A 27,901-nucleotide genomic window follows, 5' to 3' on the forward strand; every position below is an offset into this window, starting at 1 on the left:
TTCATTGTGGTCTTAATTTAATTTCTCCATTATTAATTTAACATGTGTTAAAATAATTAATTGGGAGCCCATTAGGCTGAGACAGCTCTAACAGCTTGAGTTCCTAGGTAAACAAATCAAAACCCAACTCAAAAAAAAAAAAAAAAAGGAAAAGAATGAAGGCCGGGCATGGTGGCTCACGCCTGTAATCCCAGCACTTAGGGAGGGTGAGGCGGGAGGATCGCTTGAGCCCAGGAGGTCGAGACCAGCCTAGGTAACATGCCGAAACTCCATCTCTACAACAACAACAACAACAAAAAGCAAAAAACAAACCCAATTCAATATGAGCAGCAAAATGCAACTTAGCTTAATCAATGAGGAACTGCAAACTGACCAATCGAGGGACTGTCCTTCTTTAAACAATCAAATCTTTTCTTTGTCTTGCTTCCAGGAACACCTTATAGAAAGAAGTCTTACCCTTGAATCCCCTCACTGGAGCCCACCTGCTTGCCATCTGGTACTGCCTGACTCATGAATTGCTTTCTGCTCAAATATACTCTTTACAACTTTAACGTGCCTAAGTTTATCTTTTAACATGTTTCTTGACCATTTAGGTTTCATGTTCCAAAAATGAAATGCCTACTCATGTCCTTTGCTCATTTCTCTAATAGGTTTTCATTTTGTTTTGTTTTTCTTATTGACTTATTGACTTATATAGATTGTTCATCTTATTGATTTTACATATTATGACTATTAATCCTTTGTTGATTGTGAACTGCAAGTATTTTTTCCCATCTTGTGGTGATTTTTACTTTTTCTCCCTGTAATTTCTAACAACTGGTTCTTATCCTACCCTCTAGAGCAACTTTTTTAAAGTCTAGCTTTGATTCCATATGAAAATCCTTCAAATATTTAAAATCAGAAACTGAGCTCAAGGGAGATAATTACCATACAAGGTACTTCAACTAGTTAGGTCAGGTTTCCTGACTCAAATCCCAAAAGAATTTCCTCTGCATTACACTGCAATCAATCTTATCGTCTCCTCAAAATATTTCCTTCTATATACTACACATTCCCAATTCCTTCAACTGCTCCTAATTTAAAGAATTCCAAGTTTTCCACTATCCTGGTTGCTCCATTTTGTCAGTATTCATCTTTAAAAAAGTAGAACTGAAATGAATAATCTTCTATTAATTTCCTTAATTTAGACGTTATATTTTCATGAACACTGCCAAGGTTCAAATTTACTTTTTTGGCAACCATGCCATGCTGGTGGTTAATACTGAGCTTGTGGTTGACTAAACCCTTTCCTCTTTTTCACACTGACTGTTGCCACGTCTCTCCCACCTATTTTTTGGACCCCACCACCTTGAAGGACGCTAAAAATAAGTTACAGAATAATTGTTGTTACATTTTTACATTGTAAATCTTAAGTGAAAGGAACATGCCCTAAGTATAACAGAGACACAGCAGATGCCCACTTACCTTATACAACTATTTATACTTGGCAAGAAAATTTAAAAAGGAGAGAAAAAAGGAGAAAGAGGAAGAGAGGGAGAGAGCAAGAAATGTCCTAGCTTCATCCAACCCGGGGCACGTATTTACTGTCCCACAGACACGGTAAGGGACTAGAAAGGGGACAGGGAACACGACCCACATTAAAGAGCAACCAAAGGTGATTCTTGGCTTTGGAGCTTGTAGGGCTCTGGTCCTATCATTTTCAGAGTAATTAAAGGACTTTCCAGAATAACTTTTGAGTAATTTTGACTTTAGCTAATGTATACCTTACAGGCTGACTTTAGAACCTTACTCCACCCCCAACCCCGGTAAGATGACACTTCTGGGACTCTTGCGTGCTCTCTTCTGTTAGTAGCTTTGACAGCAAGACCCACACATTCTCACACTAGACCCACGGCAGTGTGGTGCAGAAAGCCTCCAGCTGTGCCCACCACCACACCTCTCAGAGGGTCTGTTTTCTCATCTACATGCATGCAGGATCGCTGTGAGCATCTGAGATGAAACAGGCAGAAGATCTTCAGCAAAGGGCAGTTGTGGTTATTCCTGACCCAGGGCACCTCTGTGGGCCGGACATTTGAATCACTGACAAGGAAGAGGGGAGCCTGGCAAGTTGTGTCAATGTGTTGGGCGGGACCTAATTTTAAGTGATATTAACCCAGGGTTTTTGGAGCACTGCATTGGCCCCTAAAGGCACGAGGACCTAAGTGAATGCAGCCACCTTTAGTCCTTCTTGGTCATGGAAGGTGAAGCAGCAAGTTCAGTGTGCGTAGCACTGAGTCTGTGCATGATGGGGACGAAATAAGGAGAAGCCAGAAAGCACATGCAGGTCGTGCCTCTGCCAACTGCACAGCTGCCTCCCTTGGTAAGAACATCTGGACTGTTCCTTACAGTTTGCATATGGTCTGGCATGCGTGTGGGCCTGCGCTGTCCAACACAGTAGCCCCTAGCTGCATGGGGCTATTTACATTCCAATTTTAACGAATTAAAATTAAATAAAATTAAAACTTTAGTTCCTCAGTCACCTTAGCCACATTTCAAGTGTTCAACAGCCCCATGTGGCCAGTGGCTACTGTATTGGAAAGAGAAGAGAAAGATCATTTTCATCATCTCAGAAAGTTCTATTGGATCACGCTGAGACCTTCCAATCCTGTGAGGTATGTATTTTTATCCCCATTTTACCAATAAGGAAATTGGGGCTTAGAGAAACTGTGACCTGCCATAAGTGGTAGTAACAGAACCAGAATTAGAACAGAGGTCTTCTGATTCCAAGGTCAAAATGTTTTCCATTTCTTCCCTGTCAGTCATCTGCTACTGAACAGAGGATGTCCCAGGTGTTTTTAGCAGCAGTCGCATTCTGAGAGCCCACGGCACACATCAGTGATTCATCAGTGATTCTCAGTTCTCTATACGTTCTACAGAGGGTTGACGGGAATCTAATCAATCCAACTACGTATCAAGGGAAATCTGAATATGTCTAGAGGAGCTGGTAAAGCTAACGGGTTCTAAACCACTCCTTTGAAATACTGTGGTATTCCAGGCTGGAATACTAGTAGCAGGCTGGACTTACTTCTTATACTCACTGTAAACAATATTGTGTAATTGGTAGCTTCACTCTGAATAAAAAGTAGGTATTCTCCAGCTTGGGTTTCTGTCATTTTCAAAATGACCATGGAAACAACTCCTCTGCAAAACAGGAAAGAGAACTAGTTATTTTGGAAAATGTGTGAAACTAAAAACAAAATTTCATAGTGACTAAAAAGGCAGTTTGGTACTCCAGCGTTCCCCGACTGGCACGGAAGCCGCTCTGTGGAGAACACAGCTTCTGTCATGTGCCCAGCACTCAGACTGGGAGTTGCTCGTTGGACCCTGACTTTTAACGAGTCCTCCCCTTGAGGGTGGGAGAGCTCCATTCCGGTGCCATCATCTCACCTTCTCCGAGCTTCTAGGATTGAAAACTCCCATCTAAAAACACATAGGAGGCCGGGTGCGGTGGCTCACACCTGTAATCCCAGAACTTGGGGAGGCCAAGGCAGGCAGATCACCTGAGGTCAGTAGTTCGAGACCAGCCTGGCCAACATGGTGAAACCCTGTCTCTGCTAAAAATACAAAAATTAGCTGAGAATGGCAGCAGGCACCTGTAATCCCAGCTACTCAGGAGGCTGAGGCAGGAGAATTGCTTGAACCCAGGAGGTGAAGGCTGCAGGGAGCTCAGGTCGCACCACTGCACTCCAGCCTGGACCACAACAGTGAAACTCCGTCTCAAAAAAAACCTGAAAAAACAACCACAAAAGCACAGTAAGCTGGGTGCAGTGGCTCACACATGTAATCCCAGAACTTTGGAAGGCCAAGGCTGGCAGATCACTTGAGCCCAGGAGTTCAAGACCAGCCTGGGCCACATAGTGAGACCCTACCTCTATTTTTTAAAAATTAAAAAAAAAAAAAGACGGCCGGATGCAGTGGCTCACGCCTGTAATCCCAGCACTTTGGGAGGCCGAGATGGGTGGATCACCTGAGGTCAGGAGTTCAAGACCAGCCTGGCTAACATGGTGAAACCTGTTTCTACTAAAAATACAAAAAATTAGCCGGGCGTGGTGGCGCCCACCTGTCATCCCAGTTACTCAGGAGACTGAGGCAGGAGAATCGCTTGAACCTGGGAGGCGGAGGTTGCAGTGAGCCAAGATTGCACCATTGCACTCCAGCTTGGGCAACAAGAGCGAAACTCCGTCTCGAAAAAAAAAAATTAAAAAAAAAACCTCCCACACACAGTGTTGGTGATACAGTCCCTTTAGCAGTGGCATGCCATTTCCTTCCATAACAAAGCACCCTCTGTGATCACATGTGCCCAGTCACCTGGTCACCAGCCTCAGCCTCAGTTTCCCATTCACAGAACACTGAGATTAAAAAAAAAAACAGTTCTCCTAGTTTGTGCCTTTCTCTGTCTAACTGAAAGAACTCAAGCAAAATCTGACAAAAGGCATGTTCCTATGAAGTAATAATTACACTGAATATCACTCAGATGTAAAGAGAAAGATGTCTCAGTGTCAGTATTTTTAACTTCTCAGATAATCAGTAAACATAAATTGGGTTAGGGGCATTTTCTTCCGAGAGATAACTGTGATGTGTATTTGGTGCTATCCTCTCTCTTTAAAGCTGACAGTCCTCCTAGCACTTTGTTGAGTGATGCTGGATTTAAATTCACACTTTCTGGCCAAGCACAGTGGCTCATGCCTGTAGTCCCAGCACTCTGGGAGGCCGAAGCAGGTGGATCACCTGAGGTCGGGAGTTCGAGACCAGCCGACCAACATGGAGAAACCCTGTTCTACTAAAAATACAAAATTAGCTGCGTGGGGTGGCGCATGCCTGTAATCCCAGCTACTCAGGAGGCTGAGGCAGGAGAATTGCTTGAACCCAGGAGGCGGAGGTTGCGGTGAGCCAAGATCGTGCCATTGCACTCCAGCCTGGGCAACAAGAGTGAAACTCCATCTCAAAAAATAAAATAATAAAATAAAATAATAAAATAAAGGTCACACTTTCTGACCTTTAGACCCTTAACTGTGCAAAGTGTAGTCTTTCTCTAACAGTGTTAGCATCAGCTGGGAGTTGACAAAGATGCAGAATCTCAGGTCCCACTGAGACCTACTCATCAGAATCTGCATTGTAAACAAGATCTCCAGGCAATCCAAATACAGGTGATATTCCAGAAGCCCTGCTTTAAAGCAGCAAGCAGGTTCAATAGTACATGGGCCTGCATTCTTAAACACAGTCAATTAGTAGAATATATACTTGATTTGCTTCTGCAGATCTATTTTGATGATATGCTTTTTTTCTCTGAACCATTCGCCTGGCGTGAGCCACCACGTCTGCAGTCGCAGCAGTTTGGGAGGCAAGGTAGGAGGATCGCTTGAGGCCACGAGTTCAAGACTAACCTGGGCAACATATTGAGATGCCTTCCCAATAAAAAGAAAAAATGTGGCTGGCACGGTGGCTCACGCCTGTAATCCAAGCACATTTGCAGCCAAAAAACAAGAAGTGAGTAATACAATCTCAAAAGAGGAAAGGAAAATGAATGTGTTCCAAGATTTAGAACTCAACTTCAGAACTATACTCATTGTCCTGCAAATCACTTAAGAGAAGAATGTATTTGACCTTAAAAACAAATACAAATAACTGGTACAGGTTGATCACAGAGACGTTCTCCAAGACCCTATCAAGGGGCCTGATACCCCTTGCAGGCCATTTGGGTACTGTTTACTACATAGTTCCTGGAAAGCGCGTGCCTTCTCTACACCTATGGGACAACAGGACAGCCACAAGAATGTAAAAGAAAGGCTGCGTTAAGAGGGCATTTAATTGACGTATGTCCTCTGCCCCATCTCATTTCAGCAAGAGGACAAGGACAGCAGGGGGCAGCAATCAGCATAGAGCTATACAGGGTTAGGACATTACCCACACATCTTGGCTAAGACATTTTTCTGGATGAGACCGACGTTCCTCACAGACAGATCAATGTCTTACTAAATAATCTGTAGATAGCACATAACATTGCAATTCTGCTTATCATATTGTGAAACAAAATAGATAAGATCTAATGTTCTTTTCCCAAGCATTTCCCAACAATAAATTTCCTTTAAAAAAATTTTTTTTTTAAGAATTTCTTGGCTGGGTGCTGTGGCTCATGCCTGTAATCGCAGCACTTTGGGAGGCCAAGGTGGGCAGATCAAGAGGTCAAGAGACGGAGACCATCCTGTCCAACATGGTGAAACCCCACCTCTATTAAAAATACAAAAATTAGCTGGGCGTGGTGGTAGCTGCCTGTAATCCCAGCTACTTGGTGGGCTGAGGCAGGAGAATTGCTTGAACCCAGAAGGAGGAGGTTGCAGTGAGCCGAGATCACGCCACTGCACTCCAGCCTGGCAACAGAGCAAGACTCCGCCTAAATAAATAAATTTAAAAAAGAAATTTCTTGCTACACTAACAAGAATGAAATGAAAACTTTCTAAATTTTATCTTTAACATGATATCCAACTATAAAACAAGACACTTAAAAAATCCCAAATAGACCCAGTGCGGTGGCTCACGCCTGTAATCCCAGCACTTTGGGAGGCTGAGGCGGGTGGATCACCTGAGGTCAGGAGTTTGAGACCAGACTGGCCAACATGATGAAACCCTGTCTCTACTAAAAATACAAAAAAATAAATGAAAACAAAAAACATTAGCCAGGAATGGTGGTAGGTGCCTGTAATCCCAGCTACTCAGGAGGCTGAGGCACAAGAATTGCTTGAACCTGGGAGGCAGAGGTTGCAGCGAGCTGAGATCGTGCCACTGCACTCCAGCCTGGGAGACAGAGCAAAACTCTGCCTCAAAAAAAAAAAAAATTCTTAATTGTAAATAAGGTAAAAATATTTAAAAAAAAAAAAAAAGAAAAAGAAAAAAAACCTAGATATTCTTTTCACTATTTGTTTTACATTTTGCCAGCCACTTACTGCTTTCTATATATTTATATATGTGTCTGTGTATATAGGTTTAACTTAATAGACTTAACTTTTTTCTTTTTTTCTTTTTTTTTTTTTTTGAGACGGAGTCTCACTCTTGTCTCTCAGGTTGGAGTGCAGTGGCGTGACATTGGCTCACCGAACCTCCCCCTCCGGGCTTCAAGCTATTCTTCCGCCTCAGCCTCCCAAGTAGCTGTGATTACAGGCCCGTACCACTACGCCTGGCTAATTTTTTTATTTTTAGTAGAGATGGCGTTTCACCATGTTGTCCAGGCTGGTCTCGAACTCCTGACCTCAGGTGATCCTCCCACCTCGGCCTCCCAAAGTGCTGGGATTACAGGCATGAGCCACTGCACCTAACCAACTTTACTTTTTAGAGAGTTTTAGACTTACAGGAAAATTGAGCAGAAGACACAGAAAGATGCCATATATGCCCTTCCCTCCGCACACAGTTTCCCTTAATATTAACATCTTGCATAGGTGTGATATGTTTGTTACAATTGATGAACCAATTTTAAAGTTCATAGTTTGGGCCGGGCACGGTGGCTCACGCCTATAATCCCAGTACTTTGGGAGGCCGAGGTGGGAGGATCATCTGTGGTCAGGAGTTCGAGGCCAGCCTGGCCAACATGGTGAAACCCCATGTCTACTAAAAATACAAAAATTAGCTGGCGTGGTGGTGTGCACCTGTGATCCCCGCTATTCAGGAGGCTAAGACAGGAGAATTACTTGAACCTGGGAAACAGAAGTTTCAGTGAGCCAAGATCAGGCCACTGCACTCCAGCCTGGATGACAGAGAGAGATAGTTCGCATTAGGGTTCATTTTTTGTGTTATACATCCTATGAGATTTGACAGATATATAATGTCATGTATTGATGCCCTAACTATAATTTTAGTTCATTATTTCACTGAAGAGTTACAAAAAACAGGCCGAGGCCAGGTGCAGTGGCTCACACCTGTAATCCCGGTACTTTCGAAGGCTGAGGTGGGTGGATCGCTTAAACCCAGGAGCTCAAGACCAGCCTTGGCAACGTGGTGAAAAACCATCGTGCCTAGAAAAATTTAAAAAATTAGCTGGGTGTGGTGGCACGCGCCTGTAGTCCCAGCTACTTGGGAGGACTGGGGTGGGGGGATTACTTGAGCTTGGAAGGTCGAGGCTACAGTGAGCCAAGACTGTGCCACCGTACTCTGGCCTGGGTGACAGAGAGAGACCCTGACTCACAAAAAAAAAAAAAAGGTTTACAATAAACATGAACAGAAACTTGAAACAAAATTCCAAATGAACCACATTTTATGTCAAGAAGGTATTCCTCCACTTACCTGTTTTGTAAATCAAAATGTGGCTGGCAATTCAGGGAGCTGTGCTTAAAGACCCAGAGACAGGAAATGTTCCCTGGGGCGTCGACCAGCACTTGCAATGTGATGGAAGCAGATACATCCACTTCCACAGCGGCAGCTTCGTACACTGTCCCTGCGCTCTGGGGTCTCAACGCACACCCGAGGTCTTCTGGGGATTCTGACACCTACGTTGCAGATAGAACAAAGTGAATTCATGAAAACTGCAGGTCTAAGGCCTCCTCTTCTTCACGTCAAAACTTTATCAAGCACATGCATGTTGACACACTGCACACAACACCCACACAAGCTGGAACCCACTGAGAACACGTTGCCGACTGAAGGTTCTATTAATTATAATTCTCTAAAGAAAAGATAAATAACTTTGGGCTGCATTTCTAAAATGTCGTACAGACTGTCACGGCGTGTGTCCCCCTACCTCTGCAAATTCACATGTTGAAGTCCTAACCCTCAGTATCTCAGAATGCAACTTTATTTGGAGATGGTCTTTACAGCAGTAATCAAGTTAAAATGGGTCATTAGGGTGGGCCTAAATCCAGTATGACTGGTGTCCTTATAAGAAGAGGAGGCAGGGCATGGTGGCTCACACCTGCAATCCTAGCACTTTGGGATGCCAAGGCAGGCAGATCACTTGAAGTCAGGAATTTGAGACCAGCCTGGCCAACATGGTGAAACCCTATGTCTACTAAAAATACAAAAAATTAGCTGGAAGTGGTGGTTGGCACCTGTAATCCCAGCTCCTCGGGAGGCTGAGGCAGGAGAATGGCTTGAACATGGGAGGCGGAGGTTGCAGCGAGCTGAGATCACGCCACTGCACTCCAGACTGGGCAACAGAGTGAGACTCTGTCTCAAAAAAAAAAAAAAAAAAAAGAGGAGATTTGAAGGCAGATACACAGACAGTAAGAACATCATGTGAACAGAAAGACAACCATCTTCAAACCAAGGAGAGAGGCCTGGAGCAGATTCTTGCTCACTGCCCTTACAAGGAACCAACCCTGCTGCCACCTTAATTTTGGACTTCTAGCCTCCAGAATTGTGAGATAATAAATTTCTGTTAGTTTAAGTTGCCCAGTCTGTGGTAGTTTGTTGTATCACCCCTAGCAAACTAATGTTCAGACCGTAATTATAAAATCTATAATATATAGGTAAATATTTTTGTGATTGTTGGTATATAGATAAAAATTTATAAAGCAATGGTAAATTGGTATCTGTGTTAGAGGAAATTTAAAAACCAAATTTTCTGGGCAGATGTCCCCATAGCCACACTGCCACCACCACACTTCTTGCCTGCTTTAAATAATTGAGATATATTAGGCCAGGCGCCATGGCTTACGCCTGTAATTCCAGCACTTTGGGAGGCTGAAGTGGGCGGATCACTTGAGGTCAGGAGTTCAAGACTAGCCTGGCCAACATGGTGAAACCCCGTCTCTACTGAAAATACAAAAAATTAGCTGGGTGTGGTGGCAGGCGCCTGTAATCCCAGCTACTCAGGAGGCTGAGGCAGGAGAATCATTTGAACCTGGGAGGTGGAGGTTGCAATGAGCCTAGATCCCACCAATGCACCAATGTACTCCAGCCTGGGGGATGGAGTGAGACTCTGTCTCAAAAAATTAATTAATTAATTAATTAAGATATATTGAGAGCAGGGGTTGGAGCAGCTTCTGCTGTGGAGTCCCCCACCTCCTATCTCCTTTACATGGCTGAACACAGCATGCACACACGCATACACATGAGCACACACATATTTCTTCAGGTGAAGAGCAGGGTAGCTCTTCTGCTACTGGTCAAAAACCATATTTCTGGTCTTACTTGTTCACTTAGTAAGTATCTGATAAGTGCAAGACCATCTGCTGAGTACTATGAGACTAGAAAAAAAAAAACAAAAAACTAATCTTGTCCTTAAAGAGTTTGAGTCTCCTAGGAATAAATAAGTAAAACATAGGAGAAATACAATGTGTCCCATAAAAAGATACCAACTACTTTGAAATGTAAATTGTAAGTGCCCTGGAACTTCAAAGGAGGGAGAAGAGATTTCTTCAAAGGAGGGAGAAGCCAAGATGTTTAAGTTCTTCACCCAAGTCCAGTAATTGAGCTGGATCATAAAAGATGGGCACAAGATAAAGTAAAAAATAATAGACAAGTCAAGCATGGTGGTACATGCCTGTAGTTCCAGCTACTCAGGAGGCTGAGGTGGAAGGATCACTTGAGCCCAGGAGTTCAAGTCCAGCCTAGAGAACATAGCAAGACCCCATCCCAAAACAAAACAAAAAAAAACCCAGCTGACATACTAGAAGAAAATATTCCAATATATATTACAAGTAAAGGGCGAATACCCCTAATATAAAAAGAACCTTTGAAAATTGAGGGACACAGAACCAAAACACAGTAGAAAAATGGGAAAAAGAATTGAATACACAATTCAAGAAAAAAGATATAAAGAATGGCCCTCGGCCAGGCGTGGTGGCTCACGCCTGAAATCCCAGCACTTTGGGAGGCCAAGGTGGGTGGATCACAAGGTCAGGAGTTCGAGACCAGCCTGGCCAAGATGGTGAGACCCTGTCTCTACTAAAAATACAAAAATTTGCCGGGTGTGGTGGCAGCCGCCTGTAATCCCAGCTACTTGGGAGGCTGAGGCAGAGAACTGCTTGAACCTGGGAGGCAGAGGCTGCAGTGAGCCAAGATGGCACTACTGTACTCCAGCCTGGGTGACAGAGTGAGACTTCATCTCAAAAAAAGAAAAAAAAGAATGGCCCTCAAACATATGAGAAAATATTAAACCTACTTATAATTAGAAATCCGTAAGTTAAAACAAGACTAATATATCACTTCTCCTCTATCAGACTGGCAAAAAATTAAAAAATATGACAACACATTTTGTTGGTGAGGCCATGGGGAAACAGTTTTCTCCTGCATTGCTGGGGGAACACACCCTGCACAACCCTTCTGGAGAATTTGGCAATACCTAATAAAACTTGCTATTCACTCACCATTTGAGCCAGCAATCTCACTTCTGGGAATAAGCATACCTCTAGCAATTAATTGCAGCACAATTTGTAATTGCAAAATACTGAAAACAACCTAAATGCTCGTACATAGGAGAGTGGTTGAACAAATTATGGTACATCCACACCAGGGAGTACTATGTAGCTATAAAAAAGAATGAAGACAACCTCTAAGAACTGATTTGCAACGATTTCCTGGATGTACTTTTAAGTGAAGAAAGCTAGGTGCAAACAGTATCTACCTTCAAGAATGCTATGCTATGTAAGAAAGAGGAGAATATAAGGAAATATATATGTATCTGGTCACTTGTGCACAATAAATACAGGAATAATAGCAAGACACCTAAAGGGATTGGTTAATTACAGGGATATGTAGAAAGAGGGTGGAAACTTGTCAGTAGGAATGAGGAGAGAGTGATACTTCTCTGAGTATACCGTTTCACATAGTTTTGACTTTTAGGACAAGAGTCATGTCATGTCTCAAAAAACAAGTAATTAAACCAATGAGGAGGGTCAGGCACAGTGGCTCATGCCTGTAATCTCAGGACTTTGTGAGGCCAAGGCAAGAGGATCACTTGAGCCCAGGAGTTCAAGATCAGCCTGGGCAACAAAGTGAGACCCCATCTCTACAGAAAATTAAAAAATTAGCCAGGCATGGTGGCCCATGCCTGTGGTCCTTGCTACCCGGGAGGCTGAAGCAGGAGGATCGCTTGAGCCTAGGAGGTTGAGGCTGAAGGGAGCTATGTTTGTGTCACCGCACTCCAGCCTGGACAACGGAGCGAGATCTTGTCTCAAAGTAATAATAATAATAATAATAATAATAATAATAATAATCCAAGCGTGGTGGCTCACGCCTGTAATCCCAGCACTTCGGGAGGCCAAGGCAGGCAGATTGCTTGAGTCCAGGAGTTTGAGACCAGCCTTGGCAACATGGTGTAACCCTGTCTCTAGTAAAAGAATATATAATAAATAAAATAAAATAAATAAACCAACTAGAATATGTGAAATGAGGGGGCTGGAAGAAATATCAAAATGGAATACGAACCAAATTAATTCAATTGTATCACAAATAAATAATAAAACCATAGTGAAGGGGATGGGAAAGAAAGGAACTAACCTAAGTAACTTCAGAAAATAATACTTTGGATCCCTTAAGGCTAAAGACAAAAAGCACTGTACACAAATACTGTCCTTTAGTTAGTAAATCTATTTCTCACCAGGGTATGGGTTAGTAATTCTAAAATTAGATTATCTATATATTGTATTTCCAGGCTCTGCCTGCCGAGAGGGCCTAGAAGCAATGATATCCCAGCAGCAATGGGCACACCCAATTCTCAGATCTTGGTTTCTAAATACTACCCCTCAAAGAAGCCAGTGCTCTTTGGAGAAGTGCTTAATTCCAGGGCTAAGGCAAGAAAAGAAAAATACAAGATGAATCTGAACTATCTGGTAGTGTGTCAAAAATTAAGGAAGGGCTTGGAAAAAGATGAGGAGATGTTGAAAGGACACAGGAGCAAAACTGAAGTAGCTCCCAATGGCCAAAGCTGGAACAATTTGAGCAACAAAATAAATAATGATTGTATTGGGTTACAACCCAGAGGATAAAATAAATATTCATGGGCCTATACTGATATAAATAAAAAATTGAATAAATAAATAAATAAATAAATAAAATGAAGGGAAAGGGACAGTGCTTCCTTACAAAACATTCCAATTAACATAGAGGGAATGTAGGAAAAAGAAAAGCACCATTAGGCAAATACCACCATAATAATCGTAGGCAAGATCCACTAATGGGTGCTAAAATCAGTAGGTGAAAATTAAAGAAGGAACAGGATATTTGCATCCCCTCCAAGACACTTATTAATTATAAGTGAAGAAAATAGTAACTTTGCAGTGCGGACACCTGGCATGCACCGTCTAAATCTAATGATCAAGGTTCACATCTTCATAATGACACCAAATGACTTCCTGTCACTCTGAATATGATGCTCTGGGAAGGACACACTCCTGGGAAATTCTCGCCAGAAATCCATAATCTCGCTCTTGTTGCCAGGCTGGAGTGCAATGGTATGATTTCAGCTCACCGCAACCTCCGCCTCCCGGGTTCAAGCGATTCTCCTGCCTCAGCCTCTTGAGTAGCTGGGATTACAGGCATGCGCCACCACGCCCAGTTTATTTTGTATTTTTAGCATAGACAGAGTTTGTCCATGTTGGCCAGGCTGGTCTCGAATTCCCGACCTCAGGTGATCTGCCTGCCTGGGCCTCCCAAAATGCTGGGATTACAGGCGTGAGCCACCGCGCCCAGCCCCTGTAAAAAGTTTTTAAAAATTAAAGCTGGGTACAATCCAGATAGATAAATCTGCGGGCTTCAGAGGAGAGAGAATAGCATGACAAATGCACAGTACAGAGGTGGTGGGCTCCACCGCCGGCAGTCCGGGAATAGCTTGAGCCAGGCTGACCAGGAGCCAAGGGATGTTCTTGAAGGCCAGGCCACGTTCTTCACCACCTGGCAGAGCTGAGTCCCACGGAGCCATGAAGGCACTGGAATTTAAGAGACTGTGATATCTAAAACTCACAATGTTAAAAAAATATATACAACTTTGGTAATAACAGTGAAGTTCAGTCTGTTGATCTTCTTATAACAAGTATAGCTAACTAATGAGGACATGAAATCGCTAACACAGTTGTTGTCTGCTTACGTAAGTAAAACAGCTGCACAAGCTGTGAAAAGTCCAGAGAAAGCACGTAAAATGATCCATCACACAAAGTCCACCATTCTTTCCCAAATCCTTGTTACAGAAAACCAACCAACAAACAAACAAATCAACAACTTATTCTCTAGAAGTACAGGGTGGGACATGGCAAATAAAGAAAATGAGCTGGCTTGTGCAGGCCACCTGCCTGAAATATGAGGTCATGATTGTCAAACACATTTGGTCAACTCCAGTGACTTCAGTTCTTCACAAACAGAAAACCTGTCATTAAATCATAGTGGAGACTTTTTGTTTTTATTGTTTTTGTTTTTATTATGTTTTGTTTTGTTTAGACTGTGCCGTAACGGCACAAGATCTGTTCAGGAGGAATGTGACATTAAATGCAGCTTTGACTTTCTGGAGGAAGGGAGGTATAAATGAACCTATTTAGTAAGGAGAGATAATTTTAGAGTTATGGTGGATTGCCTGCCTATGCTCTCTAATCATTGACAGGAAAAAAAAAAACAGTGCATCTCACTCAGCTGCTGTGAATACTTGGTGCCTTAGTACAGTCATTTCTTAAAAGCAAATTTGAAGAATATGGAATAGTTGGTGATATGGTTTGGATGTGTGTCCCCTCCAAAGCTCATGTTGAAACGCAATTCCCAGCCGGGTGCAGTGAGTGGCTCATGCCTGTAATCCCAGCACTTTGGGAGGCCAAGGTGGGCGGATCACCTGAGGTTAGGAGTTCGAGACCCGACTGGCTAACATGGCAAAACCCCGTCTCTACAAAAAAAAAAATCTATGATATATATCATATATATATGAGATATATATCAGCCAGTAGCAGTGGCTCATGCCTGTAATCCCAACACTTTGGGAGGCCAAGGCAGGCTGGAGTGCAGTGGCACAATCTTGGCTCACTGCAACCTCTGCCTCCCTGGCTCAGATGATCCTCCGGCCTCAGCCTCACAAGCAGCTGGGGCCACAGGCGCACACCACCATGGCTGGTTAATTTTTTTGTTGTTGTATTTTTGATAGACACAGGGTTTCACCACGTTCCTCAGGCTGGTCTCAAACTCCTGAGCTCAAGCGATCCACCCACCTTGGCCTCCCAAAGTGTTGGGATTACAGGTGTGAGTCACTGTACCTGGCTGATTTCTACTATTTTGAGTTCTCCATCACTTAAGCTTCCCTTGAGTAAATTTACGCAGAGCCAGGCAGTGAAGGATGTGCCTGCTACAGGGAGGCTAGCCCAGCAGCTATCTCTGAGATGAACTGTACCAGGAAGAGGCCACTTAGGATATCACTGTGATTATGAGGGAGTTAACAAGGGCTTGAATTAGGGAAGTGGCAATGAGACTAGAGAATATGAGATGATTATACGAGAACTCCTAAAGGGAATTGACAACACTTGGTAACTGACCAAATGTGAAAGTAATAGAAAGAAAGTAGTCCAAAATGATGCTGAGCTTTCAAGCTTGGGAACTAGACAGGGGTATAAACAGAAATCAGTTAATACAAGAATAAGAGCAGGCTTGGGGAAATAGAAATGAAATAAAATAAATGATGTAGGTGGATTTTGATGTGCAAATGGAAAATCTACCTATATACTGGGGGCAGCTGCAAGTCAGGGATTCAGGCTTGGAAGAAAAGCCTGGATTCTCTTTAAGGAGAAAAGGAAATACAGTCGGCCCTCTGTAACCATGGGTTCCGCATCCATGGATACAACCAACTACAGATTGAAAATATTCCGAAAAAAATGGGGTTGCATCTGTACTGAACATGTACCGACTTTTTTCCCTTGTCATCATTATTCCCTAAACAATAGGGTATAATAACTATTCACATAGTTGTTTAGGTATTATAAAGCATTTGCATCGTATTAGGTATTATAAGTAATCTAGAGATAATTTTAAAAGTGTACGGGAGGGTCAAGTATGGTGGCCCAGGACTGTAATCCCAGCACTTTGGGACGCTTAGGTGGGAGGATCAGTTGAGCCCAGGGGTTCAAGATCAGCCTGGGCAACAGAGTGGGACCCCATCTTTGCAAAAAATAAAAAAAAATTAGCCAGGTGTGGTGGCGTGTGTCTTTAGTCCCAGCTAGTTGGGAGGTTGAAGTGGGGGGATTGATTGAGCCCGGGAGGGCGAGGCTGCAGTGAGCTATGATCATGCCACTATACTCCAGCCTGGTCAACAGAATGAGACTGTATCAAAAATATATAAAATCTGCATAGGTTACATGCAAATACCAAGCCATTTTATATCAGGGACTTGAGTATCCATGGATTTTGGTATTAGTGAGAGTCTTGGAACCAATCCCCCCTGTACACCAAGGAACGACTCTACTCATTACTTCATGTTAGTTATCCATCAGTGTCCTTCCTAAATCCTCATATGAAGAATACAGTTCTTGAAGGAATGGAGCGCCAGGGAGCTAGAGTATAGATACTCTGTTGGTACCAGATGTGAGGACATAATATACTTAAACACATAAAGAGAAGCCCATTTAGCCACGGTAGGCTTCAATAACTTACAAATTACGTTCTCTAGAGAAAAACAGTTAAAGGTATAATTTTAATGTTACTTTACCATGGGATATGATGATGACTTCCCCACTGATGAATCATTGTTCTTATGATTGATTAAAACACACTTGATCACAGGCAGATCTTGATTTGTAATAGTCCCAAATATGATTGCAGACAAAACAACTGTAAAACAAAATAAAAATGATAATGTTGATACATGCACACCTTAAAAAGAAAACATGCATTTATCTTGCAACCAAACAACAAAACAAAGTGTAATCAGAGGAAATTGGCCACTACGAAAGTATGTAGGAAATTCGATTTTATGCAAGTTTAGTCTAGTTTAAATCAGGAGCAGAGATACTTAGAGCAGGGCTGTCCAATAAAACAGTCTGCAGTGATGGACATGTTCTATGCCTGTGCTGTCTAATATGGTAGCCACTAGCTACATGTGGCTCTTAAGCTTTTGAAATGAGGCTAGTTTGACTGAGGAAATGATTATTTGTATACATGATTTGTGTGTGTGTGTGTGTGTGCACTTTTTATTGTATATAGATTTCTACCTTTTTTTTTTTTTTTTTTTTGAGGTGGAGTCTAGCTCTGTCGCCCAGGCTGGAGTGCACTGGCGCGTTCTTGGCTCACTGCAAGCTCTGCCTCCCGGGCTCAAGTAATTCTCCTGCCTCAGCCTCCTAAGTAGCTGGGATTACAGGTGCCCATCACCGTGCTTGGCTAATTTTTTTTTTTTTCTTTTTTTTGTATTTTTAGTAGAGACGGGGTTTCACCACGTTAGCCAGGCTGGTCTTGGACTCCTGACCTCAGGTGATCCGCCCGCCTCTGCCTCCCAAAGTGCTGGCATTACAGGTGTGAGCCACCGTGCCCGGCCTGGTATATTCTTTTTTCTTTATGGGTGCTTATAGAATCTTTTCTTTGAAACCAGAGCACTAAAATTTTCAAAATTATGTGCCATCCTGAGAGTCTATTTTCATCCATTGTGCTGGGTACTCAGTGGACCTTTTCAATCTAGAAATTCATATCCCTCTGTTTGGCGTTTTCTTGAATTATTTCTTTGATTCCTTCTCTCCTCTTCACTTTCTGTTTGCCCATGATTTAGATATTTTCCCCAAATGACTGACAATCTTTGACAGTCTCTTCTCATATAAGAATGAAGCGCTGGGTGTCTGTCCTAAGCTCTATGATGTGGCCTGTGGCCCAATCTCTGTAGGTGTATATTTAGGTCTTTTCTCACCAGCTGGTCCGATTCCCCAGAGAAGATTATCTCTCTTGCCTGCTGCCTGTGTCCTGCGAGCTGGTCTTGGCAAGTTATACTATTGTGGGGTCCTGCAATGAAAAGCAGGCTGCTTCTCAGCTTTCTCAACCCCCAACTATAATTCAGCTTTCATCATCTGCTTCTTCTTTTCAATTTTTGTTTTTTAAGAGACAGGATCTCACTGTGTTGCACACACTGACTTCAAACTCCTGGACTCAAGTGATCCTCCTGCCTTGGCCTCCCAAGTTGCTGGATGATAGATGTGAGCCACTGCACCCAGCCTTATCTGCTTTTAAGCTCTCAAAGTTTTACTTTCTCCTTCTCCACCCTCTTTGTCTTTATATGTTTATATCTTTGTTTCTTTGGGGGTATTAGGTATAATTGGCAAATAAAAATTGCAGTGTACATCATATATTCACAGGGTACATCATGTAATTTTGATATATATATATAAATACGTGTATTTATATATAATGTGTGTATGTATATGTATATATTAAGTATATACACATATATATGGGCTTCTCTTTATGTATTTAAGTATATATGTACATATAAGTATATACACATATACATACACACATTGTGAAATGAATACCCCAATCAAGCTAACTAACCTATCCATCAGCTTGTATACTTATCTTTTTCTTTTTCTTTTTTGGTGATGAGAACATTTAAGATCTACTCTCTCTCTCTCTCTTTTTTAATTGAGACGGAGTCTTGATCTGTTGCCGAGGCTGGAGTGCAGTGGCACGATCACTGCTCACTGCAACCTCTGTCTCCAGGGTTTGAGTGATTCTCCTGCCTCAGCCTCCCTAGTAGCTGGGATTACGGTTGTGCGCCATCATGCCCAGCTAATTTTTGTGTTTTTAGTAGAGACAGCGTTCACCATGTTGGCCAGGCTAGTCTCAAACTCCTGGCCTCAAGTGATTCAGCTGCCTTGGCCTCCCAAAGTGCTGTGATTACAGTCATGAACCACTGTGCCTGGCCAAGATCTACTCTCTTAACAAATATGCTTATCTCTTTAAAAGCATTTTTTTGGCTGAGCCTGGTGGCTCATGTCTGTAATCCCAGCACTTTGGGAGGCTGAGGTGGGTGGATTGCTTGAGGCCAGGAGTTTGAGACCAGCCTGGGCAACCCAGCAAAATCATGTCTCTAAAAATTTTTTTTTAATTAACTGGGTATAGTGGTGAGATGAGGTGGGAGAGGCTGAGGTGGGAGAGGATCGCTCAGGCATGGGATATTGAGGCTGCAGTGAGATGTCATTGCACCATTGCACTCCAGCCTCTGGGTGACACAGTGAGACCTCATCTCTGGAAAAAAAAAAAAAGGCATTTTTTACTGTCACTTGAGTGGTCTGTAGATAGCGACAGGAGGTAATAGATGTGTTCAGCCATCTTTGTAATCTCATAATCTGAGACAGTCTCAGAAAGTAAGAACTTTTCCTGCTCCACTCTGTAATGTTTTCTCTCGTCTTTAAAAAAATAGTAATTTAAAAAATATTTTATAAGTATAATTAACTTATAATAAATAGTGCACATTAAAAGTATACAATTTAGTAAATTCATACATATCTACAAAACCATCACCACAATCAAAATAGTGAAATTAAGGCTGGGCATGGTGCTTACTTACACCTGTATGTAATCCCAGCACTTTGGGAGGCCAAGGTGGGAGGATCACTTCAGACCAGGAGTTAGAGACCAGGCTGAGAGACAAAGTGAAACCCCATCTCTAAAAAATTTCTTTTTAAAACATTAGCCAACTGTGGTGGCACGAGCCTGAAGTCTCAGCTACTTGGGAGGCTGAAGTGGGAGGATAGCTTGAGGCCAGGAGTTTGAAGCTGCAGTGAGCTATGATCACGCCTCTGCACTCCAGCCTGGGCAAAAGAGCCAGATCCTGCCTCTAAAAAAAAAAAAAAAAACAAAACAAAGAAAACAATTTTTTTTAAAAGATAGTAAAGTTACCTATCACTCCCAAAAGTTTCCTTATGAAGCTTTGATATCATGCCCTGCTACCAACCCCATTCCCCCACACCCAAGCCACCTCTGATCTATTTTCTGTCACTATAGACTAGTTTGAATTTTCTAAAATTTCATACATATGGAATCACACAGTATGACTGTTTTTTTATAGGGTGGGTGGTCTGGCCTCTTTCACTCTGCATTTTTTTGATATTTGTCCATACTGTAGTAGATATCAGTAGATCATTCCTTTTAATTACTGCGTAGTAATCTGTTGTATAGATATATAACACAATTTGTTTTAATCTATTCATCTGTGGACACACATTTGGGCTGTTTCCACTTTTGCTGTTACTAATAAAGCTGCTATTTATATAAAAGTCTTAATATGGATATACACTTTCATTTCTCTTGTGTAAATACTAAGGAATTGAATGCCTAGGTTATATGATCAGTATATTTGCAACTTTTTAAGAAAGTGCCCAATTGTCTTCCAAAGAGGTTAGAGCTTTTATGTTCCCACTCACAGTATATGGAATTCCAGTTGCGTCACATCCTCGCTAACATTTGGTATGATGAGACTTCAAAATTTTGGCCTTTCTAATAAGTGTGTTGTATCTCATTGTGTTCTTATTTATTTTTATTTTTTATTTTTTGAGACAGGGTCTCACTCCGTCACTCAGGTTGGCGTATAGTGGCATCATCACAGCTCACTACAGCCTTGACCTCCTGGGCTCAAGCCATCCCCCCACCTTAGCTTCCCAAGTAGCTGGGACAACCGGTGCGCACCACCATACCTGGCTAATTTCTGTATTTTTGTAATTTTTGTATTTTTTGCCCAGGTTGGTCTCAAACTCCTAGGCTCAAGTCATCTACCTGCCTTGGGCTCCTCAAGTGCTGGGATTACAGGTGTGAGCCACTGTGCTCAGCCCTCATTGTGGTTTTATTTGCATTTTCCTCCTGACTAATGAACACTGAACATCCATTTAGATGATGCTATTACATTCCATAACTTCTTTGGTGGTGTGTCTGTTCACATCTTTTGCCCACATCTAATCTTTTTTAATGTGATTGCTCATTTTAAAAATTATTGAGTATTTTATAATTGACAAAAATATATACTCACGGAGTATAATGTGATGTTTTAATATACGTATACATTGTGGAATGATTAAATCAAGCTAATTAACATACACATCATTGTGGTTTTGATTTGCATTTCCCTGATGATTAGTGATGTTGAACATTTTTTCATATATTTCATATATTTCTTGGACTTGAAATGTTCCCAACACATAGAAATGATAAATATTCAAAGTGATTATTACCTCAAATACTCTGAGTTGGTCATTACACATTCTATGGATGTCAAAAAATATCATATGTACCCCATAAATATGTAAAGTATTATGTATCAATAAAAAATAGATGCATCACAAGGCCGGGCATGGTGGCTCACATCTGTAATTCCAGCACTTTGGGAGGCCGAGGTGGGCAGATCACTTGAGGTCAGGAGTTCAAGACCAGCCTGGTCAACATGGTGAAACCCTGTCTCTACTAAAAATACAAAAATTAGCCGGGTGAAGTGGCGCATGCCTGTAGTCCCAGCTACTCAGGAGGCTGAGGCAGAAGAATCACTTCAACCCGGGAGGTAGAGGTTGCAGTGAGCAGAGATTACGCCATTGCACTCTAGCCTGGGCAACAGAGTGAGGCTCTGTCTAAAAAAAAAAAATGGATGCATCACTTCATGTATTTATTTTTTCATGTTGAGACATCTAAAACCTACTCTCTTAGCAGTTTTTTTTTTTTTGACACAGAGTCTGACTCTGTCACCCAAGCTGGAGTACAGTGGCACCATCTCAGCTCACTGCAAACTCCACCTCCCAGGTTCCGGTGATCCTCCTGCCTCAGCCTCCCAAGTAGCTGTGATTACAGGCATGCACCACCACACCTGGCTAATTTTTTGTATTTTTAGTAGAAGTGAGGGTCCACCATGTTGGCCAGGCTGGTCTGGAACTCCTGACCTCAAGTGATCTGCCCGCCTCGGCCTCCCGAAGTGCTGGGATTATAGGCATGAGCCACTGCACATGGCCTTTCATAACAATTTTCTCATATACAATGCAAAAATATGAGCATTTTGACATTTATTTATTCATCCATCCATGCAATTAACAAATATTAAGTACCTACAATGGCCCCAAAAAGAGAAAATATATTACAAAATATAATCAAATGCTGACATTTATTTTATTTCATTTTACACAATACATTTGTAGTAGCCTTCTCCAGAGCGACAAAACCAATAGGATATATATACATATATTTCATATATTTATATATGAAAGGGAATTTTTTAGAGAGAATTGGCTCATGTGATTACAAAGGCAAAATTCCAGGACAAGCTGTCTGCAAGCCAGAAAATGAGAAAACCAGTAACGTGTCTCAGTCCAAGACCAAAAGCCTCAAAACCAAGGAAGCCAACAATGCAACCCCAGTCTGAGGCCAAAGGCCTGAGAGCCCCCAGAAGGCTGCTGGTGCAAGTGTCAGAGTCCAAGAGCCAAAGAACCTGGAGTCTGATGTCCAAAGGCAGGAGGAGAAAAGGTGTTCTGCTCCAGAAGGGAGAGAGAAGGCAGTGTTTGTAGCATGAGTGAGGGCTGTAATCTCAGCACTTTGGGAGGCCAAGGTGGGAGGATTGCTTGAGCCCAGGAATTCGAGACCAGCCTGGGCAACACAGTGAAACTCTGTCTCTACAAAAAATACAAAATTAGCCAGGTGTGGTAGCATGTATCTGTAGTCCCAACTACTCAGGAAACTGAGGCAGGAAGATCACCTCAATCCAGGGAGGTCAAGGCTGCAGTGAGCTGTGATCATGCCACTGCACTTCAGCTTGGATGACAGAGTGAGACCCTGTCTCTGGGTGACAGAGCAAGAGGAAGGAAGGAAGGAAGGAAAGAAGGAAGGAAGGGAGGGAGGGAGGGAGGGAGGGAGGAAGGGAAAAGAGAGAGAGAAAGGAAGGAAGGAAGGAAGGAAAAGAGAGAGAGAGGAAGGAAGGGAAAGAAGAAAGAAAGAAAGAAAGAAAGAGAGAGAAAAGAAAGAAAGGAAAGAAAAAGAAAGAGAAAGAAAACAAAAGAAAAGAGAGTTTTATTTGGCTCACAGTTACATAGTGTGTGTGAGAAGCATGATGCTAGCATCTGCTTCTGGTGAGGAACTCAGGAAGCTTCATATATTAGTCCGTTTTCACACTGCTGATAAAAATATACCCAAGACTGGGAAGAAAAAGAGGTTTAATTGGATTTACAGCTCCACATGGCTGGGGAGGTCTCAGAATCATGGCAGGAGGCAAAAGGCACTTCTTACATGGTGGCAGCAAGAGAAAAATGAGGAAGAAGCAAAAGCGGAACCCCCTGATAGACCCATCAGATTTCGTGAGACTTATTCACTATCATGAGCATAGCATGGGAAAGTCTGGCACCCATGATTCAATTACCTCCCCCTGGGTCCTTCCCACAACACGTGGGAATTCTGCGAGATACAATTCAAGTTGAGATTTGGGTGGTGACACAGTCAAATCATATCATTCTGCCCCTGGCCCCTCCAAATCTCATGTCCTCACATTCCAAAATCAATCACGCCTTCCCAACAGTCCCCCGAAGTCTTAACTCATTTCAGCCTTAACCCAAATGTCCACAGTCCAAAGTCTCATCTGAGGCAAGGCAAGTCCCTTCCGCCTATGAGCCTGTAAAATCAAAAGCAATCTAGTTACTTCCTAGATACAATGGGGGTACAGGCATTGGGTAAATACAGCTGTTCCAAATGGGAGAAATTGGCCAAAACAAACGGGTTACAGGGCCTATGCAAGTCTGAAATCCAGCGAAGCAGTCAAATTTTAAAGCTCCAAAATGATCTCTTTTGACTCCAGGTCTCACATCCAGGTCACGCTGATGCAAGAGGTGGATTCCCATGGTCTTGGGAAGCTCCGCCCCTGTGGCTTTGCAGGGTACAGCCTCCCTCCTGGCTGCTTTCATGGGCTGGCGTTGTGTCTGCAGCTTTTCCAGGTACATGATGCAAGCTGTCAATGGATCTACCATTCTGGGGTCTGGAGGGCAGTGGCCCTCTTCTCACAGCTCCAGTACGCAGTGCTTCAGCAGGGACTCTGTGTGGGGGCTCCGACCCCACATTTCCCTTCCGCACTGCCCTAGCGGAGGTTCTCCATGAGGACCCTGCCCTGCAGCAAACTTTCCTCAGGGCATCCAGGCTTTTCCATACATCTTCTGAAATCTAGGCAGAGGTTCCCAAACCTCAATTCTTGACTTCTGTGCACCTGCACGCTCAACACCACGTGGAAGCTGCCAAGGCTTGTAGCTTCCACCCTCTGAAGCCACAGCCTGAGCTGTACATTTGTCCCTTTCAGCCATGGATGGAGCTGCTGGGACACAGGGCACCAAGTCCTTGGCTGCACACAGCATGGGGATCCTGGGCTCAGCCCATGAAACCACTTTTTTCTCCTGGGCCTCTGGGCCTGTGATGGGATGGGCTGCCATGAAGGTCTCCAACATGGCCTGGAGACATTTTCCCCATGGTCTTGGGGATTAACATTAGGCTCCTTGCAACTTATGCAATTCTGCAGCAGCTAGAATTTCTCCCCAGAAAATGGGTTTTTCTTTTCTTTTCTTCTTTTTTTTTTTTTTTGAGATGGAGTCTCACTCTGTCGCCCAGGCTGGAGTACAGTGGCACCACTTTGGCTCACCACAACCTCCGCCTCCCAGGTTCAAGCAATTCTCCTGCCTCAGCCTCCCAAATAGCTGGGACTACAGGTGCACGCCACCATGCCCAGATAATTTTTTGTATTTTTAGTAGAGACAGGGTTTCACTGTGTTTGCTAGGCTGGTCTCGAACTCCCGACCTCGTGATCTGCCTGTCTCGGCCTCCCAAAGTTCTGAGGTTACAGGTGTGAGCCCCCATGCCCGGCCTGGGTTTTTCTTTTCTATTGCATAATCCCGCTGCAAATTTTCCCAACTTTTATGCTCTGCTTCCCTTACAAAACTGAATGCCTTTACAAGTACTCAAGTCATCTCTTGAATGTGTTGCTGCTTAGAAATTTCTTCAGCTAGATACCCTAAATCATCTTTCTCAAGTTCAAAGTTCCACAAATCTCTAGGACAAGGGCAAAATGCCTCCAGTCTCTTTGCTAAAACATAACAAGAGTCGTCACCTTTGCTCCAGTTCCCAACAAGTTCCTCATCTCCATCAGATAGACTACCTCGGCTTGGACCTTATTGTTCGTATCACTATCAGGATTTTTGTCAAAGCCATTCAACAAGTCTTTAGGAGGTTCTAAGCTTTCCCACATTTTCCTGACTTCTTCTGAGCCCTCCAAACTGTTCCAACTTCTGCCTGTTACCCAGTTCCAAAGTCACTTCCACATTTTCAGGTATCTTTTCAGCAGCACCCCACTCTACTGGTATCAATTTACTGTATTAGTCTGTTTTCACGCTGCTGATAAAAACATACCTGAGACTGGGAAGAAAAAGGGGTTTAATTGGGCTTACAGTTCCACATGGCTGGGAGGCTTCAGAATCATGGTGGGAGGTGAAAGGCACTTCTTACATGGTGGCAGCAAGAGAAAAATGAGGAAGAAGCAAAAGCAAAAACCCCTGATAAACCCATCAGATCTTGTGAGACTTATTCACTAGCACAAGAATAGCACGGGAAAGACCAGCACCCATGATTCAATTACCTCCCCCTGGGTCCTTCCCACAACATGTGGGAATTCTGGGAGATACAATTCAAGTTGAGATTTGGGTGGAGACACAGCCAAACCATATCACTTCTACTCATGACAGAAGGCGAAGGGGAGTGGCCATCACATAGTGAGAAAGGGAGGAAGAGAGAGGAGGGGGATGCCAGGCTCTTTTTCACAATCGTGTCTTGTAGGAACTAGTAAAATGAGAACTCACTCATTCCCACAGGATGACATCAAGCCACTCATGAGGTATCCACCCCCAGGGCCCAAACACCTCCCACTAGGCTCCATCTAAAACACTGGGGATCTGGCCAGGCACAGTGGCTCACGCCTGTAATCCCAGCACTTTGGGAGGCCAAGGTGGGCGGATCACCTGAGGTCAGGAGTTCGAGACCAGCCTGGCCAACATGGTGAAACTCTGTCTCTACTAAAAATACAAAAATTAGCTGGATGTCGTGGGGCATGCCTGTAATCCCAGCTACTCGGGAGGCTGAGGCACCAGAATTGCTTGAACCCAGGAGGTGGAGATTGTAGTTAGTGGAGATCGCACCACTGCACTCCAGCCTTGGTGACAGAGAGAGACTCCATCTCAAAAATAAATAAATAAATAAAACATTAGGGATCAAATTTCAACATGAGATTTAGAGCAAAAAATATCCAAACTATATCAACATTATTATCAGCTATAGTCATCATGTTGTACAATAGATATCCAGAACTTATCCCTCCTAACTGAAACTTTGTATTATTGAGTTTTGAGAGTTTAAAATTATATATATTCTGGATACAAGTCCTTTATCACTTATGTAATTGGCAAATATTTTCTGCCAGTCTGTGGCTTGTTTTTAGAAGATCAGAAATTTTTAATCTTGAAGATGTCCAATTTATCAATTTTTCTTTTATGGATCATGCTTTTGGCTTTGTATCTAAAAAATCTTCACCTAATCTTGAATCAGAAAGGCTTTCTCCTAGAAGTCATATTTACATTTAGTTTTATATTTGGGTCTATGATCCATTTTCAACCAACTTTTCATACATTATGACATATGGATCAAAGTTTTGCATATGAATATGCCATTGTTCCGGTACCATTTGTTGAAAGACTGATTTCTCCACTGAATTACCTTCACACCTTTATCAAAAATAAATTGACCATATATTTTTGGTCCGTTTCTAGGTCGCGAATCACTATACTGTTCCATTAATCTGTTTGTCTATCTGGATGCCAATTCCACATTGTCTTGGTTACTACTGCTTTATAATAAGCCTTGGAATCTACTACAAATTCTCTAACTTTGTTCTTTAGAGTTGTTTTGGATATTCTAGTTCTCTTGCATTTCCATATGAATTTTAGAATCAGCTTGTCAATTTCTGCAAAAAGATCTACAGGGATTTTAAAAGGAATTTCATTGAATCACTAGATCAATTTGGGCAAAACTGACAATATAACAATATTGAGTTTTCTAATACATAAATATGGCATATCACTCCTTTTAATTAGATCTTATTCAATTTCTCTTATCAACGTTTTATAGTTTTCATTATGGGTCTTCCCCATCTTTCTCCCTGTTTCATATTTTTGGATACTATTTTGGTATTCTTCCCTTCAATTTCTGATTGTTAGTTGCTAGGATATAGAAAGACAATTAATTTTTTTCCACACTGATAGTACATCCTGCAAACTTACAGAACTCACTTATTAGTTATAGTCACTTTTTGTAGGTTCTATAGAATTTTCTACATAGGTTATCATGTTGTCTGTAAATAAAGAGTTTTACATCTTCCTTTTCAATCTGGATGCTTTTCATTTCTTTTTCGTGTCTTAATACATTGGCTAAAATCTCCAGTATAAAGTTGAATAAAAGAAGTGAGAGTGGATATCCTTGCCTTGTTTCTGATCTTAGGGAAAATATTTATTAATTTACTATGAAGTATAATGTTAGCTATTGGTTTTTCATAGATACCCTTAATTAGTTTGAGGAAGATAAATTATTTTCTCTTTTATAATTTTTTATTATAATTTTTACTTTGATTTACTTTGATTTTTTTACTTTGATTCTTTTTTTTTTTTTTTTTTGTGAGACACAGTCTCACTCTGTCATGCAGGCTGGAGTACAGCGGTGCGATCTTGGCTCACTGCAACCTCCATCTCCCAGGTTCAAGCAATTTTTGTCCCTTAGCTTCTGAGTAACTGTGATTACAGGTGCCCGCCATCATGCCTGGCTAATTTTTATATTTTTAGTAGAGAGAGGGTTTCGCCATGTTGCCCAGGTTGGTCTCGAATTCCTGACCTCAGGTGATCTGCCTGCCTCACCCTCCCAGTGCTGGGATTATAGGCGTGAGCCACTGCAC

At 42.5% G+C, this 27,901-nt stretch overlaps 1 protein-coding gene across 2 annotated transcripts in view; it reads right to left on the reverse strand.

Annotated features, from left to right (window-relative positions):
- The window catches only part of FLT3 (fms related receptor tyrosine kinase 3), a 97,008-nt gene that overhangs the window by 51,060 nt on the left and 18,047 nt on the right, over positions 1-27,901 (reverse strand). The window contains exons 2-4 of one of the 2 annotated variants that reach the window (XM_054446513.2): positions 16,637-16,758; positions 8,311-8,513; positions 3,065-3,180 (exon numbers count right to left, since the gene is read on the reverse strand). In XM_054446513.2, coding sequence (XP_054302488.1) covers positions 3,065-3,180; positions 8,311-8,513; positions 16,637-16,758 — 441 coding nt within the window. Of the gene's footprint in view, positions 1-3,064; positions 3,181-8,310; positions 8,514-16,636; positions 16,759-27,901 lie in introns of those variants that run through there. The other variant, XM_054446514.2, reaches the window with a different exon arrangement.

The sequence above is a fragment of the Pongo pygmaeus genome, chromosome 14, assembly GCF_028885625.2.
Source record: "Pongo pygmaeus isolate AG05252 chromosome 14, NHGRI_mPonPyg2-v2.0_pri, whole genome shotgun sequence".
NCBI lineage: Eukaryota > Metazoa > Chordata > Mammalia > Primates > Hominidae > Pongo > Pongo pygmaeus.